General features: G+C 48.4%; 1 protein-coding gene across 2 annotated transcripts in view; it reads right to left on the reverse strand.

The window, feature by feature from the left end:
- Nucleotides 1-319: 319 nt before the first annotated feature.
- xirp2a (xin actin binding repeat containing 2a) overlaps nt 320-14,441 on the reverse strand; it is a 63,224-nt gene continuing 49,102 nt past the window's right edge. For both annotated transcript variants that reach the window (XM_037761885.1, XM_037761886.1), the window contains 6 exons: nt 13,170-13,256; nt 11,912-11,981; nt 11,455-11,558; nt 1,741-10,822; nt 551-684; nt 320-462 (listed from right to left, as the gene is read on the reverse strand). In XM_037761885.1, coding sequence (XP_037617813.1) covers nt 590-684; nt 1,741-10,822; nt 11,455-11,558; nt 11,912-11,981; nt 13,170-13,256 — 9,438 coding nt within the window. In that variant the 3' untranslated portion in view covers nt 320-462; nt 551-589. The remainder of the gene's footprint in view (nt 463-550; nt 685-1,740; nt 10,823-11,454; nt 11,559-11,911; nt 11,982-13,169; nt 13,257-14,441) is intronic.

A 14,441-nucleotide genomic window follows, 5' to 3' on the forward strand; every position in this document is an offset into this window, starting at 1 on the left:
TGTACTTTCGCCGGGGGGATATCCGTCTCCTTTAATGAAGGCTTCATCGGCTGATTGAGGTGTTCATTTTCCTGAGCTGAGCCCTCCTTCGGGGGCCACGATGGCTTAACCAACTTCAACTCCTCCTCTATAGCGAAGGATTTCTTCGGAGAATCCGGTTGAGGAGGCCACACGACGGAGATCTTAGTCGTGAGCTTTTTGCTTTCATCCTCCGGCTTCTTCGCGTCGTCATCCGGAGCGACTAATGTGCTCGGAGGGGCGGAATATCTGGAATCCATGACTTTCCTTTCGGGTGACGGCGATTTGACTTTTTCGGGTGAATTCTCCTGGTTCTTGTTATTCCAGAGTTCTTTGTGTGGTTTCTGTCCAAATCCCTCGTCGTAATTCCCTTTGGATTTGAACAGTTGCGTGTAGTGTGGCTTGCAGTACATTCGTCCATGGAGAGAGGCGTAGTTACCAAGACTGTTAAAAGAAAAAGGAAGAGAACAAATGGTTAAAATAGTGCAAAGATAAAAGCAGAAGAAAAGCTTTTCGCTCTGTGAAGCTTCACCTTAGTTTGCCGCTGCAGTGTTCACAGCGAAAGCAGCTTTTATGGAAGTTTAGTTTGTCGGCGATCAGCGACTCCATCGGGTAAACCCTCTTCCGACATACCCGACACAGTTCGGACTCTGGAACTCGAGTTTTCTGCAAAGAAATGAGGGAACAGCTTTAATTTATAGGGTCGTCATTTCCCTTTTAATTTCCTAGGAAATGTCCTGGAAAGAGCCGTGTAATTTGGTACAAATCATAGAGATGTTCAGTCGGTACATTTCTAATTAATGAATTCCAATTAATTGCTAGAGAAGTGTTACCCCGATCTTATTGGCTTGTGACCCCTCTGATTCATCTCGGGACCACTTGGTGGTTCATGACCTGCAGGTTGGGAACCACTGAGCAAGAGAGTCTGAAGTAATATTTACTGGGGTTTTAATAGAGGGTTTCATATTTTATAAAGAATTACTATCAAATTACAGAGCTCTTTCCAGGAAAGTGTGAATATTATTAGGCGAATACCAAAAAGTGTTACCAAAAAGGACAAAACAAACTTACTGTAACCAGGTTATAAGGGTTGTCAGCTAACAAAATAAAACTGTAAATGTCTTCCAGGTGTTAGAAAAAGCCTCAGAATTGCAATTCATTCCCTAAAAATAGTTTTTCTTTGAAGGACTGTGAGAGTGATTTTCATAATTACTGCAAAAGCTTTGAAAACATAATTAATTCAATGTTTTTCAAAAGTTACTTTGTTTTGAAATTCACAAAAAAAGGGTGAATCTTCACCTGAAGAATAAGAATAAATTAAACCGGATTGTTTTTTCTTTCTTTGCTGGAGACATTTCAAGCACTTCTCTGCATCACACACAGGAAAAAATATTAGTCCAATATGTTTGCCAGCTTCACGCATCACAAGCGTGAATAAAGAGGACAAAGTGTAACCTGTGAATATTAAAATCTGTGAAGCTGACAGCACCTTAAAAATGCGAGGAGGCTCCGAGCTTTGGTGTGAACGTTTCAAATAAAAGCAAAAAAAAACACACATCAAAGGAAATCACGGCGTGTAAGATAAGAGTGTCAAACCGATGTTAATGCTTCTTTTCTTTTCCACACAATGCAATTGATGCCTTAAACTTCTCACACACAAAGCATGTTAAACACACCGTCACGCCTGTTTAGTATCCCTCATGCTGCACAGCGAGGTTTTACCCGTCACGACGGTCTGCTGCTGGTGCGTCACGAACTGCGAACTCCTCTGCTCGGTGACACTGAAACCCAGGTTCTGGAAAACCCCCTGGCTCTCGGCCCACGACTGCTGGAAGTTTCTCAGCAGTTCCTCGGTGGTGGAGGCCTCGGGGGGCACGTCGACCGTCGGAACTGCGCCTCGCACCACGTCGGCGTAGGATGGAGGGTTACCGCGGGTCAGGGAGCTCCCAGAGTGCATCTCACTCACCGTCCCAGTTGTCATGTTCCCGAAGTCATCAATGCTGCAGAATTGCTCAGTGACCGCTGTCGTTTCAGAGTGACCCACCGGCTCCGAATGAGCTGATTCGGGTTCTCTTCTTTCTATTTGCTCTCGGAGATCTCGGGCCGCCTGGGAGCTGTGCTCTCCCGTCTCGAATACATTCTTTATTGCTTTAACGTTGAACACGGGGATGTCGTCGCTTTTCGGCGGGTCGGCCTCCGCGTCCTCCGTATCGCTCCCCAGCCTCTCCGTGATCACAATAGGATCTTTTCTGGCGTACACCTTCGGTTGCGGGGATTCAAATCGGTTCACCAGCTTAGACATATCAACTCTCGGGAGGTCGTCTTTCATGATGTCTATAATCACGGCCTCGCCGCCTTCCTCGGCGTCAGGTCCCAAGCGTTCAGGGATGTCGATGGGATCCTTCCGCGAGTACATCCTGCTCACCTCCAACTTCTGCGCGTCCTCGAAGAAAGACTTTTTATCCCTCACCGTCATCATGGAGTCCACCATTTCCGCGACGTCCGTCAACCCTTCCTCGTCTTTCTCCGTCGGAGTGTCGCAAAAAGGGGACGATCGCTCTCTTTCAGCTGCGAAACTTTCTGGGAGCGGCACAGGAGGCGGAGGGGTCAGGCCGCGGGAAAGCTTGGACGTGGTTTCCCTCAGTTTCATCAGTTTCTCCGAGCGGCTCAGCGTGGGGGACGGCGTGGCCCTGCTGAAGGTGGGCGTGTGCGACTTGCGAGGAGGAGGCGGAGGAGTCCCGATTGCTTTGTAGGGCGGAGGAGACGGGGTCACCCTGAGCGGCGAGTCGATCCTCCTGGACTCGATGCTTATAAAAGTGGGCGACGGCGTGCGGATGCTCGCCAACGGGGAGGACACTCTCTGATCAGCCGCCTCCTCGCTCAGCTCCTGCTGCACTTTCCTCTCCTGAAGTGACTTTTTCTCCTCCACCACCACCACCTTCTTTTCACTCCTGCTCGAGCCGATACTGATCTTCGATATCTTTGTGCTGAAAACATTCTTGTCTGGTTTCGGAGGCGCTGGCGGCGCTTCTTTCTCCCGCTTTTCCACGGCGTTTGACGCGTCCTCCTCCGAGAAAGTGAACTTTGCTTGGAAATTATTTCTCATATACGTCATCATCTCTTTCAGCTTCTTCTTACTTTGCTGTTTAGCAATTTCGCTTAAATTCCTTCTCTCATCCGCGCCCATGGCCCAGTCAGGGAGTTCGCTTATAATCATCCTGACAGCGTTGGAGTCTATTCTGCTCGGTGTGCCCTCCAGCTCTTTCATTTGAGCGAGCAGCTTCTGCATTACATTACACTTCTCCGAATGTGTGATTTCTACCGAACGGGCCTCGTCTTTTTGGGTCGTCTTGCCCGTCCCTTGCACGTCCTTAAGCTCACCTTTTGGCTTTACTACCTTCATCTGCGTTTTATTCGTTTCTGCTGATTGCACCTTTATTTGCTTTTGCATGTGAACGGCCTCTTGCCTCTGCTGCTGCACCACACTCTCAGTCACAACCACCTCCTCGTGTCGATGAACGTGCTCTGCCTTCATGCTCTGCTGGCTGTGGGAGACAGAAACATGGCCTTGTCCTTGATGAGTCGCTGCAGATGTTATCTTAGCCACCTTGGGCATTAAAACAGTAACTGATGGTGACAGCTTTACTTCCGTCTCATTCTTTTGCACCTGTTTTCCCTTTTTCACGTGAACCTCCAGCTCAGCTTCCTTTTTCGGCGGGGTCACATTCATCTCTTTTACTTTCACTTCTGTTTTCATCTGGCTGCTTTTCTGAATCACTTTCGTTTCGCTTTTCTGCGACACATCGCTTTTCTCTTGCGTCTCACATTTCTCCTCTTTCTTCTCCGTCGGCATCTTGAACGTTTTCACCTTGAAACTCGGAGTCACCTTTGGGATTTTCGTGGGCAGAGAGGGACTCATCTTCCCCTCCTGTGTCAGAGGCGCATCGCTATTCTTTACGTCCTCGGCTTTCAATGTGACCGCAGCCTGGCTTTGGAGATTTACATTTTCCTGGACGGCGCTCTGCGTCGTAGACCTGACGCTGGATTTCTTAATAAACTGCTGCTGCTCCGTGACCGAAGAAGTGACCACGCTCGAGCGTGACTGGACTTCGATATTTGAGGCCTGAGAAACAGAAACAGCCAGATTCCTGGGTGCGGTTTGACTCTTTTTATCAGTCGAGGCGAGGATTTTTTCTGAGGAGTGCTCGCTGGCAACATGCTTTTTATCTGAAGATCCTGCTGCTGATTTCTTATTTACCACCGAGATCAAGGGCTTGCTCGAAGGGATCTGGGAGGGGGTTTTCTTGGCGGGTGACGTTGCTTCTTTGGAAACGATCTTAGCTTCTTCGCTCTTTGTTTTTGTCGTTTCCGTGGCCACAACCGTCTCTATGCTCTGTGCTGCAGAAAGCTCAGGACTGGCAGCACAGGAGCGTATATTCATTGGCGGAGGAGAAGTGGGAGTTGTGGCAGCGCTCCTCATTGTTTCTTCTTGTTGTTGGCGGTACCGTTCCTCCGCCAGCATGAGAGGGGTTTTAAATTTGCGAGCGTAGGGCTTAGGCTTTGAGGCCGGAGCGGGCTCGGGGGTCGGAGGCAGTTTAAGAGGAGGGACAAAGCGTTTTTTAGGTGGCTGTGGGCTCTCTTTTTGTTTCACAGCTGGGATGCTTGGTATTCTCGTTGTTGACACTGTTGTTAATTCAGACTGCTTGCTTGTTTCAATCCGTTGGGTAGTTTCCTTTCTCACTTCCTCAACTTGAGCTCTTTCTTTTTGCTCTGTTGCTTCTTGATCAAGAGGGAGCTGAGGTGGAGGTGGAGGTGGAGTTGGAGGAGGAGGAGGAGGAGGAGGAGTTGGCTGCTTTTTCTGCCATTTAGGTTTAACTTGCACGGGCTGCTTCTGTGTTTCTGGCTGCTTGGGCATTTTGAATAAAGGCTTGCCGATGGGTTTGCCCAGCTTTGCAGCGGGACGCTGAGGCATCGCATTAAGCTCTAGCTGTGAGGGAGGCGGAGGGAGAAAATCTTGTCCGGCCACAGAGGGAGGAGGAGGAGGAGGGGGCGGTGGAGGAGGGAAAAACTCAGAGTCCGACTTGCATTCCACGGGAGGCGGAGGTGGCGGAGGTGGGAGGTCACTGTCCTGCCTCATGATAGAAGGGGGGGACGCAGGGCTCTCCAGCATCGGCGGCGGCGGCGGAGGGAGGGAGAGCTCCGACTCCGAGGGCGGAGGCGGTGAAGAGGGAGGAGGGGGGAAGTGAATCTCTGGCTTTGCCTTTTTGATCACACTTTTCCCTCTCATGTCAAGGTTACGGAAATTCATATTCTTCATGTTGTGCTTCTGCGTGAGAGCCTTATTCTCCGTCTGCTCGGACACGTTCTGCTTATGCACGACCGTTTTCTCCGTCACCGTAGTCTGCACCTGTTTGATTGTCTTCGTCTCGCACGTTTGCTTGCTCGAAACGCTCGAAACGCTGGTCTGTGATGTGTTTTGTACCTCTTTCATCACATTGACGTCGGCCGCTTTCGTCTCCGTTTGATCATTATTACTCATTTGTTTAGTCTTTATCATAATAGGCTTAGGAGCTTGTATTTTCTGCGGGGGCAGCGCTTTCTGTTTCGTCTCTTTCATGCTTTTCTGTTGAGAGGCCTCGGCGGTGTTGTCTGTTTTGGCTACGGTAACGGAGCGGGCCTCTTGGGTTATTACCTGCGTTTTCGCCGATTTGCTTTCGTCGTGCCTCTGTGTGTGCTTCGGTGACTCACTGCTCTGAGAGAGCTTTTTCACAGCGGGGGCCGCATCGACTGCCACACTCTCACTCTTGGCTTCGTGTAAGCATTCATGCTCCGCTTGCTTTACAGTTAATGGATTTTTCACGGGCGCTTTCGCTTTCTTCGGGGGATGCATGCGTCTCGGATTTGAATATTGTTTTCTTTGCATGAGATTCTTTATAGCCCCTTGAACATCGCCTTTTACTACCTCCTCTTTTTCCACCTGTGTCGTCTCCTGCCCTTCATAAAGACATTTTATAGACGTCCTCACATCTCCTTCGGTGCTCCCCCTGCGCTGCATTCTGGGTGAAGTGTTTGGGTCTAGCAGGAGCTGGATGGTGCCTTTAACGTCCCCTTGTTCGCTCACTTGATGCTGGTAAATCTTTTTCTCGCTCGTCGCCTCGTGCAAACTTATCATGGCGGTGTGGATGTCCCCTTTGAGTATCTCCTCTTTTTCCACCTCTTTCACTGCTTGCTTGGCCTCCTCCAGGGACTTAAGGGTCCCTTTGATATCGCCCGGCACCAGATCTTCAACCGTCGCTTCCGTATTGGTGGTTGCGGATTTCTCCAGGGACTCGAGAGCACCTCTGATGTCTCCCCTGATGATTTCAGGCTTTTCCATTTCTTTGGCTTGACGCTGGGCCTCCTCCAGAGACCTCAAAGTAGTAGGTAAGTCTCCCTTCACCACCTCCTCTTTTTCTATTAGCACTTTCTGATTGATGGCTTGGGTAAGTGAATCCAGCGCTGCGCTAAGGTCACCTTTAACAATATCCTTTTTCTCCAGGTTTCTGTAGTTAACAGCAGGCTCAGTCATAAAGACTTTAACACTGCTGTGAACGTCGCCAGGAACTATATCATCCTTCGCCACCGTGCGACCAATCTGCTGGTGATTCTTCCGCAGCAAGATTTTGGTCTCATGGACGTCGCCGCCTATGATATTCTCCTTTTCCACCATTTCCTGGGCCTCACCGGGTTCGTACTGAAGCTGCTTCAGGTAATCCAAGGCTCCGGACTCGATGCAAGTGGAGTAAAAGCTGACGTTGCCTCTCTCCGAGTCTCCGATCCTTATCCTTTTAGAGTCCTCGCCTCCCGAGTTGGAGAGCAGACGATGCAGGGTTTTGCTCACGTTTCCGTGGATGATGTCCTCCTTCTCCGTGCTGGAGCTCTCCCCTTTATTCAAGAGGGAGTAGATAGTCATCCTCACGTCTCCTTTCTCGTCCTCTTGAATCAAAATGCCGCGCTTGGCGGAGCCCTCGTCCTTGAGCAGATTGTTTACGGCCTCTCGAATGTCACCGCGGATAATTTCCTCCTTCTCCACGTTGACTCCCCTTTCCTGGTTCAACAGCTGCTTCACCGTGGTGTTGATGTTGCCCCGCTCCTCGCTGTCGATAGTTATCCCCCGTTCGGTGATCTCGCTGCGGTTCAGGAGGTTCATCATGATGTTGCTCAGATCCCCTCTGATGATCTCCTCTCTCTGGATTTGCGGAGCCTCCTGGTTCTGGAGTTTGAACTTCGCCATGCGGACGTCGCCGATCTCATCCGCCTCGATGAGAACGCCTTGCGATCCCACCATTTTCCGGCAGTAAAGCTCCTCGAGTGTCTCTTTGATGCTTTTACCCATTATTTCCGTCTTCTCCGCGCTGCTCTCGTTAAACTCGTGGAACGGAGTGGATTCGAATAGCCACGTTGTCGACTTCACATCGGCCTGTGGGATTTCCTCCTTTGTGACAACGAGCTCCGTCTCGTCAGTCTCTTTGATGCTGTCGAGGGGCTGCTTCTCAAAGAGCCACACAGACTGTTTGACATCCCCTTTCATCACTTCCTCTTTTGTCACTCTCTCCATGCCATCGTACTCCACGCCTTCGCCCCGGATCTCATCAATCGTGCGCGTCTCAAACATCCACGTGGCGGATCTGACATCGCCTTTTTGGATTTCGCTCACGCTAACGGTTCTGATGTACCTCTGAGACATCTCATCAGTCTCAAATCGCTGCTTGTTTGTCTTCACGTCGCCGCCTTGGATGTCTGCGACTGTTTTCGACGTGACTTTTATTTCCTCTGTGATTTCATCCAGGGGTTGCGTTTCAAACCTCCACCTCGCGGAGCTCACGTCTCCTTTGTTGACGCCTTCCTCAGTTACAGCTTTAATAACGTAGACCTCCTCCGAATCTCTAATTGAATCCAGAGGCTTTGTCTCGAACTGCCATCGAGCCCCCACCACGTCTCCTCTAATGATTTCTTCCTTGGTAACTGTAGTTACTTCATGATAATGGCCCTCTTTGTCACGGATGGCGTACAGCGGCTGAGTTTCAAACATCATGGTGTAATTTTTCACATCCCCCCTCTCTACTTCATCTCTAAAGATGCTAGTGAGTTTAGAAATATCAGTCTCGGTGGACTCCTCTTTGATTTCATCCAGAGAGTAAGTCTCAAAAATGAAGCGGCCTTTGTCAACGTCGCCCCCCTGAACATCAATCACAGTGCGACTTTCCCGCACCTCTGCGGTTTCGTCGCGGATGGCGTCGATCGGCTGATGCTCAAACTTCCACGTGCAGTTGACCACGTTTCCCTTCTGTATATCCTCGGCCTGCTGCGTCTTTAACTTCTGCATTGTTTCTGTGGAGGTGGAACTCATAATGTCAGAGGAGCGATTCTCAAAGATGTACTTCATCCTGGAAACGTCGCCCGACAGGATGTCGATTTCTGTGACCCTCCTGAAAGAACCGCCGTCCTCGCCTGTGAGGTTTTCCAGGTTCTCAGTTTCAAAAAGGAAGCGGGCAAGTCGCACGTCTTTTCCTTGGACGTCGTCTTGCTTCATGGTGCACGTTTTCAGAATGGTCTCAGACTCTGTGTGATCGCGTATGTTGTCGAGTGTCTGGGTCTCGAAGAGCCAAGTGCACGTTTTGACATCACCTTTTTGAACTTCCTCAACGTCAACCTCGCTCTTTTCCGACTTTTCATACAGAGCGTCCATCGGTTGAGTCTCAAATAGCCACCTGCAGGTCTTAACATCCCCTTTCTCGATTTCTTCCTTAGTTGTATGTTCTTCGCCTTCAACATTACATTTAATGGCATCAAGCGCTTGAGTTTCAAACAACCACTTGGCAGTTTTGACATCCCCTGACTCAACCTCCTGCTTGGATATACCTTTTATGATCTGGAACTTATTGATGCTTTCATCAAACTCATCAATGGGACGTGTTTCGAACATCCACCTGCAGCTGCGCACGTCTCCCTTCACGATCTCCTCGCGCCTCACGGTCTTCACCTCGTGGTAATGGCCAGAGCTGTCTTGCATGGCGTACATGGGGGTAGATTCAAAGAGAACTCTGTTGGATCTGACGGATCCACTTGTGACGCCTTCCACTTGGATTCTCTGTGTTCCTTCACACTTACTTAAATCCATAGTTTCAAACCTTTCCTTGTAGTTCGTCACATCTCCTTTGTCGAGAGTCTCGACGTTCACCGTTCTTGTGATCTCCTTCTTCTCCTCCCTTATATTCTCCAGCGGCTGGCTCTCAAAGACCCACTTTTGGTGCCTCACGTCACCCTTTTCTTCTTCGGAAGCGACCATTTTCTGGAGTTTCCCCACTTCGAGGAGATCTTTAAGATTTTCCATGGGTTCTGTTTCAAACAGATGTTTGGCGGATCTAACATCTCCTCCTAAGATCTCCTCTGAAGGTAAAGGTCTCGCATTGGCGTTGTCTTTCAGAGTACCCATATCCTGAGTCTCAAAAACCAGACAGTGCCTCCTCACATCAGCGCCAATTATGTCTTCCTTTAGCTTCCTGGAACTCTCCCACTCCTCATCCTTGATGGTGTCGAGGGTCTTGGTCTCAAAAAGCCACCTACCTTTGTTCACGCCGCCTTGAATGTTGTCCTCCATGGATATGCCACATATCAGTTTCACCATCGCAGGGTCTTTGTTGATAATGTCCAGAGGCTGGGTTTCAAACATCCAGCGCGACGTCTTGACGTCTCCTTTCTCGGTCTCCTCCCGGCGGATGGTGGTGATCTCCAGCATCTCTCCCGAATCGCCCCTGATGACGCACATGGGCTGGGTCTCGAACATGCGAGTGGTTGTCGTCACGTCCCCCTTGATCTCCTCCAGCTCGGACTTCAGGTTCAGGAAGTGGCTCTCCTCGATGGTTTCCGTTTTGCCCAGGGAGTCCAGATGCTGGGTCTCAAAGAGATATCTGGCTGTTTTCACATCTCCGCCGGTGATGCTTTGGGTGACGACAGCATCAATCTCCTGCTCGTCTTCTTGGTAGATCTTATTCAGATAATCGAGCGGTTGCGTTTCAAAAAGCCACGTGGCGGTGCGGACGTCCCCTCTCGCGAGATCACTCGATTTTTGTGACTGCTCAGTCGAATTAGCATCTTCTCCCAGAGCGTCCATGGGCCGAGTCTCAAACATCCAAGCGGTCTGTCTGACATCTTTGCCAGCGATGATTTCCTGTTGGACGATATACCCCACCTCGTCCTCATCTGGGGTGTCGTCTTTGATCGTATCTAGTGGCTTGTTTTCGAACATCCAGCGCATGGACTGCACTTCGCCTTTGAGGATCTCGTCCCATTCCAGGGACTCTCTGTCGGGGCTCGAACACTCACTCGAGCCGTTGCCGTCATTTTCAAACATGTAGCACGCCTGCTGGACGTCTCCCACAATTTCCTCGCTTTCCATGTCCTTCTTTTCGGCTTCGGTGATATCAATCAAGAAGTCCTCTTCCAGGTTCTTGCGGACTTCTGGGTTAATGTGCTTGTAGAGGCGCTTTAGTTCGGCCGCAGTCTTGTTTTTAAAGTACTGCTCTTTAGTAACAGTTTGCTTTTGTTGGGCAGCCTGCTCTTGATGCTGGGAAGAGACGGCGGTTTCCTGTAACAGGTGCGAAGGCGGGGGAGGGAAATGATCCATCATCTCATAGGCCGCTGACGAGGCCGACGCGACTGATGAGGCGGCGGCGGTCTTTACGGTGGAGGAGCTTGTCATGGTTGAAGTTTTGGAGGACTGACTTACTGGTGCCCATTGAAACTGGTTGAAATCCACATCAACCTATGGTTCGTAAGTGTTTTTTGGTTAAGGAGAGAGGGATTGTGTTGAAGTTAGGAAATTGAAATAGATTTTTTTTATGTCATGAAAAGCACAGAAAAGGACAGCTTTGAAATACAGAGTCATTTAGGAAAGGAAGTGTAAACGTTCAACCTAAAATGAGTATTAGGGATGCTATTGGAGTCAGTATCGGCCTGATATCTGATCCGGTATCAGCGCATCCCTAAAAAATGATCATTATAATAAATGTTATTTCTTTGATTTGTGCAAACTTCATTTCCAAATCTAATAACAAACGTTATCTGGATGTAAATGAACAAATACAGAGTCACGTCTCCAGTCTGTCAAACCCTGACATTTCCTGTTCCTATTGAAATATTCATTGAAGATCACTTTAACTGCAGACAGTAATGTGAGATCCTGTTTTTAGTCTGGAAAGGAAAAGTTTCAGACGTTGGCTGTGTAATGACATGAGGTCTTTTTATCCAATCCAATTTATTCTCCATCAACTCACACTGTAGCACGGGCAATTTTCTCTTTGATTATTCCATGATGTGGCCTCATCTTTCCTACCGATATCGCGTGTAAAAAAAGTCAAACTATCATCTATTTAGATAAACAGACGGCATCATTACCTTAATTTCCTTGGCTGGTGCGGCTCCCTCAATCGTTTTCTCATACTGCTGCTTCAAAGATTGAGTGGAAACCTTCGGTAGGTCCTCTCCTCCGACGAGCATAACTGAATTAGACACAAGAAGAAGGCTGCCTCATTAAGTCATTCGCAGTGAGGGAGCTCAGGGGGATTGGAAAGAGAAATAAATCATTTCATTAAAAACCTGAGTAGTTTTCATTTTCTGAAACCATGCAGCGGTGATTGCCCAATTTCCACTTTCCAATATTTTACCTTCCTGACTTTGCCCTGATTAGATTTGCTGCTCTGCACTGAATAGAAAATCATCTGCACTCCAACTCATTTTCACAGCTCATCCCTTATTCAGCTGTAGCGGGAGCAACCATTAATATACAGGACACAAGCAGCGCTGTGATAAAAAACGTGCACATTACAATATAAAATGAAATGAGCGGAATCACCTGTTTCATTGAAATGGTTCCCGTAACTGGCGGCCATGTTGTTCTGGTGGACTCTTTGATCATGGATCACCTGTGAAGAGATAAATCATTAGTAAACTGGCAACTGCACCGCAGCCGCCGACTGTTTTCAATCAGAGAGGAGTTAAAGGCTTAGCGTGAGGCTAATTTTCTATATAGGGCACATAAAGTTCAGAAATAACCGAAGTGCTGGGTTTATTAGCAGCCTGTCAGTGGTTAGATGCTACCACATTACAGCTGATGAGTGGAACAGCTTCTTGAATCCTGCTTTTTATTCTTTCATTAAAGGTGCAGTGTGCAGGATTTGGCAGCATCTAGCGGTGAGCAGCGGCGCAGATATGAGTTTTTTGGATGACGTAGGCTAACACAGTATTTCCCACAGGATTTTGAGAGACTGTGGTGGGTGGACCTCGGAAGATTTTGAACATATTAAAGTTAAATGCCTCAATCTGGTGCACTTTGAGAGCAAAATTACGAGTCTGGCTCTGTGAAGAACTTGGTGCTCCAGTAAACAATTTAATCATGAAGGTTGTATGGTCATGAATGCTGATGGCATAAGCTTGGTAAACTAGACATCGCAGCAGACGACTCGCACTGAGGACAGTCCGCCGCAGGTGCTGTAAAGTTCACGGTTGGGCCTTTCCAAGCAGACTTCGGTTGCGACGCACCGGACGCGGCGTCCGGCAAGGGCCAGCCCACCAGTTGAGAAGTGTAAAAATATTTTTGGTTCATTATAAAACTATAGCTGGCTAGATGTCAGATCACTTTGATTGAGTTGTTGCAAAATGTGGATAAATATACTGAATTATTCCATGCTTTTTATTGGGCACCAACCTCGCATTTACGCACTTATTATCGAAAAAAAAAATAGACTTGAAGCATAAATAACACTTCAGTTCACCCATGGCGCTGAGGTTGCATATTTCAAACAACTGAATCTTCTACCACATGCCAGGCGTGTAGGATAACTAAGGTGGCTGATGTGAAAAGGCGAATGTCCCTATCTGGAGCCAGTGTTTGGTTTGTCCGTTCTGGGCTACTGTAGAAACACAGCGACCGGCTCCATGAAGAGGACTCCGTTGTTCCGTTCGCTCCATATGTAGATATTAACGGCCCTACATGCTAGACACTGTTCCTTTAAGCCCTTCTTGATAACTTGGAGGTTCTAAGTATGACCCTCTTAGCAGTGCTAATGGCGACTTTTAGCCATCTTTGACATCTTTTGTAAAGTTAGAGGTACCTCTTGTTGATTGTGAAAGACGGTGGTGGTGGGGACGACCTCTCTGGCGCTGCTCCTCACAGTCACCTCCGAGGAGCTGGACGTCTCCTGTCAAACACAGAGAAATGAGAATGTGGAACTCACAATGACAATACACACCACACCACGGTTTTATCACCTCATGACTGTAAGAAACAGCGGGAGAGTCAGTAATCTTTATATCGCCAAAAAAACTTAATAATCCCCTCTGTGGCCGGGCAACAAATGTTTTCCCATTACAGAGCTGCTTCCTGGGGAACCACTAAAGTTTAAAGAGGATTTCAGGGCTGGAGAGGGGAAAGCAATAGATGACAAAAACTGTACAAAACTACATTTTCCTCCTGTAAGGTTCATGCAATTTCAATGAGATGAAAGGGAAATATAATATTAGAGCTTGTATCATGAAAGATACATAAAGGGTGAGGTTGCTCTGTACTTCTGGAACCACTTATGTCAGGATAATAACATCTTTTCTCGATGTACGAACGGTTTTAAAACCAGAGCTCGGATATTACACCTGTGAGGGGAAACTCGAGCGGAAAGCGGTTTGCTGTTGCAGAGCAATAACTCGATCAAACAGACACTTCCCTCTCACCAACCCCTCTGTAAAATTTAACATTCAGCAAGGCCCTCACGCGCTCGATGAATCCACTCTGCTTCCCGCCTGAATGAGCAGATGGGGAGAACGCACGGAGGGACGGAATTGACCTGACTTCGCCGAGATCCGCCCAACCCCTCCGTCGCAGGCTGCTAACGCGTTCTGGCATTTCCCTCACGCACTCCATGACAGCGCCACATATTCGAGCAAAGTTCAAGGTGCCCTCTTTGATTTGACCCGCAAGAAGAAACGCCTCGGCCAAGTTTTTCCAATAAAGAGCTACAGTAGAATGTAAATCACTCGCTGGCGTTTATATGATTCTCACTTTATGCAGAGCTGGCGAACAGAAAAGGACAGCAGCACTTCCAAGTTGTGTTGACTTTAAAGGGGACATATCATGCTCATTTTCAGGTGCATACATTGCATTATGGGTTTCTACTAGAACATGTTTACATGCTTTAATGTTCAAAAAAACGCTTTATTTTTCTCATACCGGCTGTGCTGCAGCACCTCTATTCACCCTCTGTCTGAAAAGCTCTGTTTAAGCTCCGCCCCCCCCCCCTTCCTGAAAAGCCCAGTCTGCTCTGTTGGTCAGCTGGCCCACTCTGTTGTGATTGGTCAACCAAACCAAACTTTTTGGACTCTGTTCCAGCTCC

Source organism: Sebastes umbrosus, chromosome 24 (assembly GCF_015220745.1).
Source record: "Sebastes umbrosus isolate fSebUmb1 chromosome 24, fSebUmb1.pri, whole genome shotgun sequence".
NCBI classification, from domain to species: Eukaryota; Metazoa; Chordata; class Actinopteri; order Perciformes; family Sebastidae; genus Sebastes; species Sebastes umbrosus.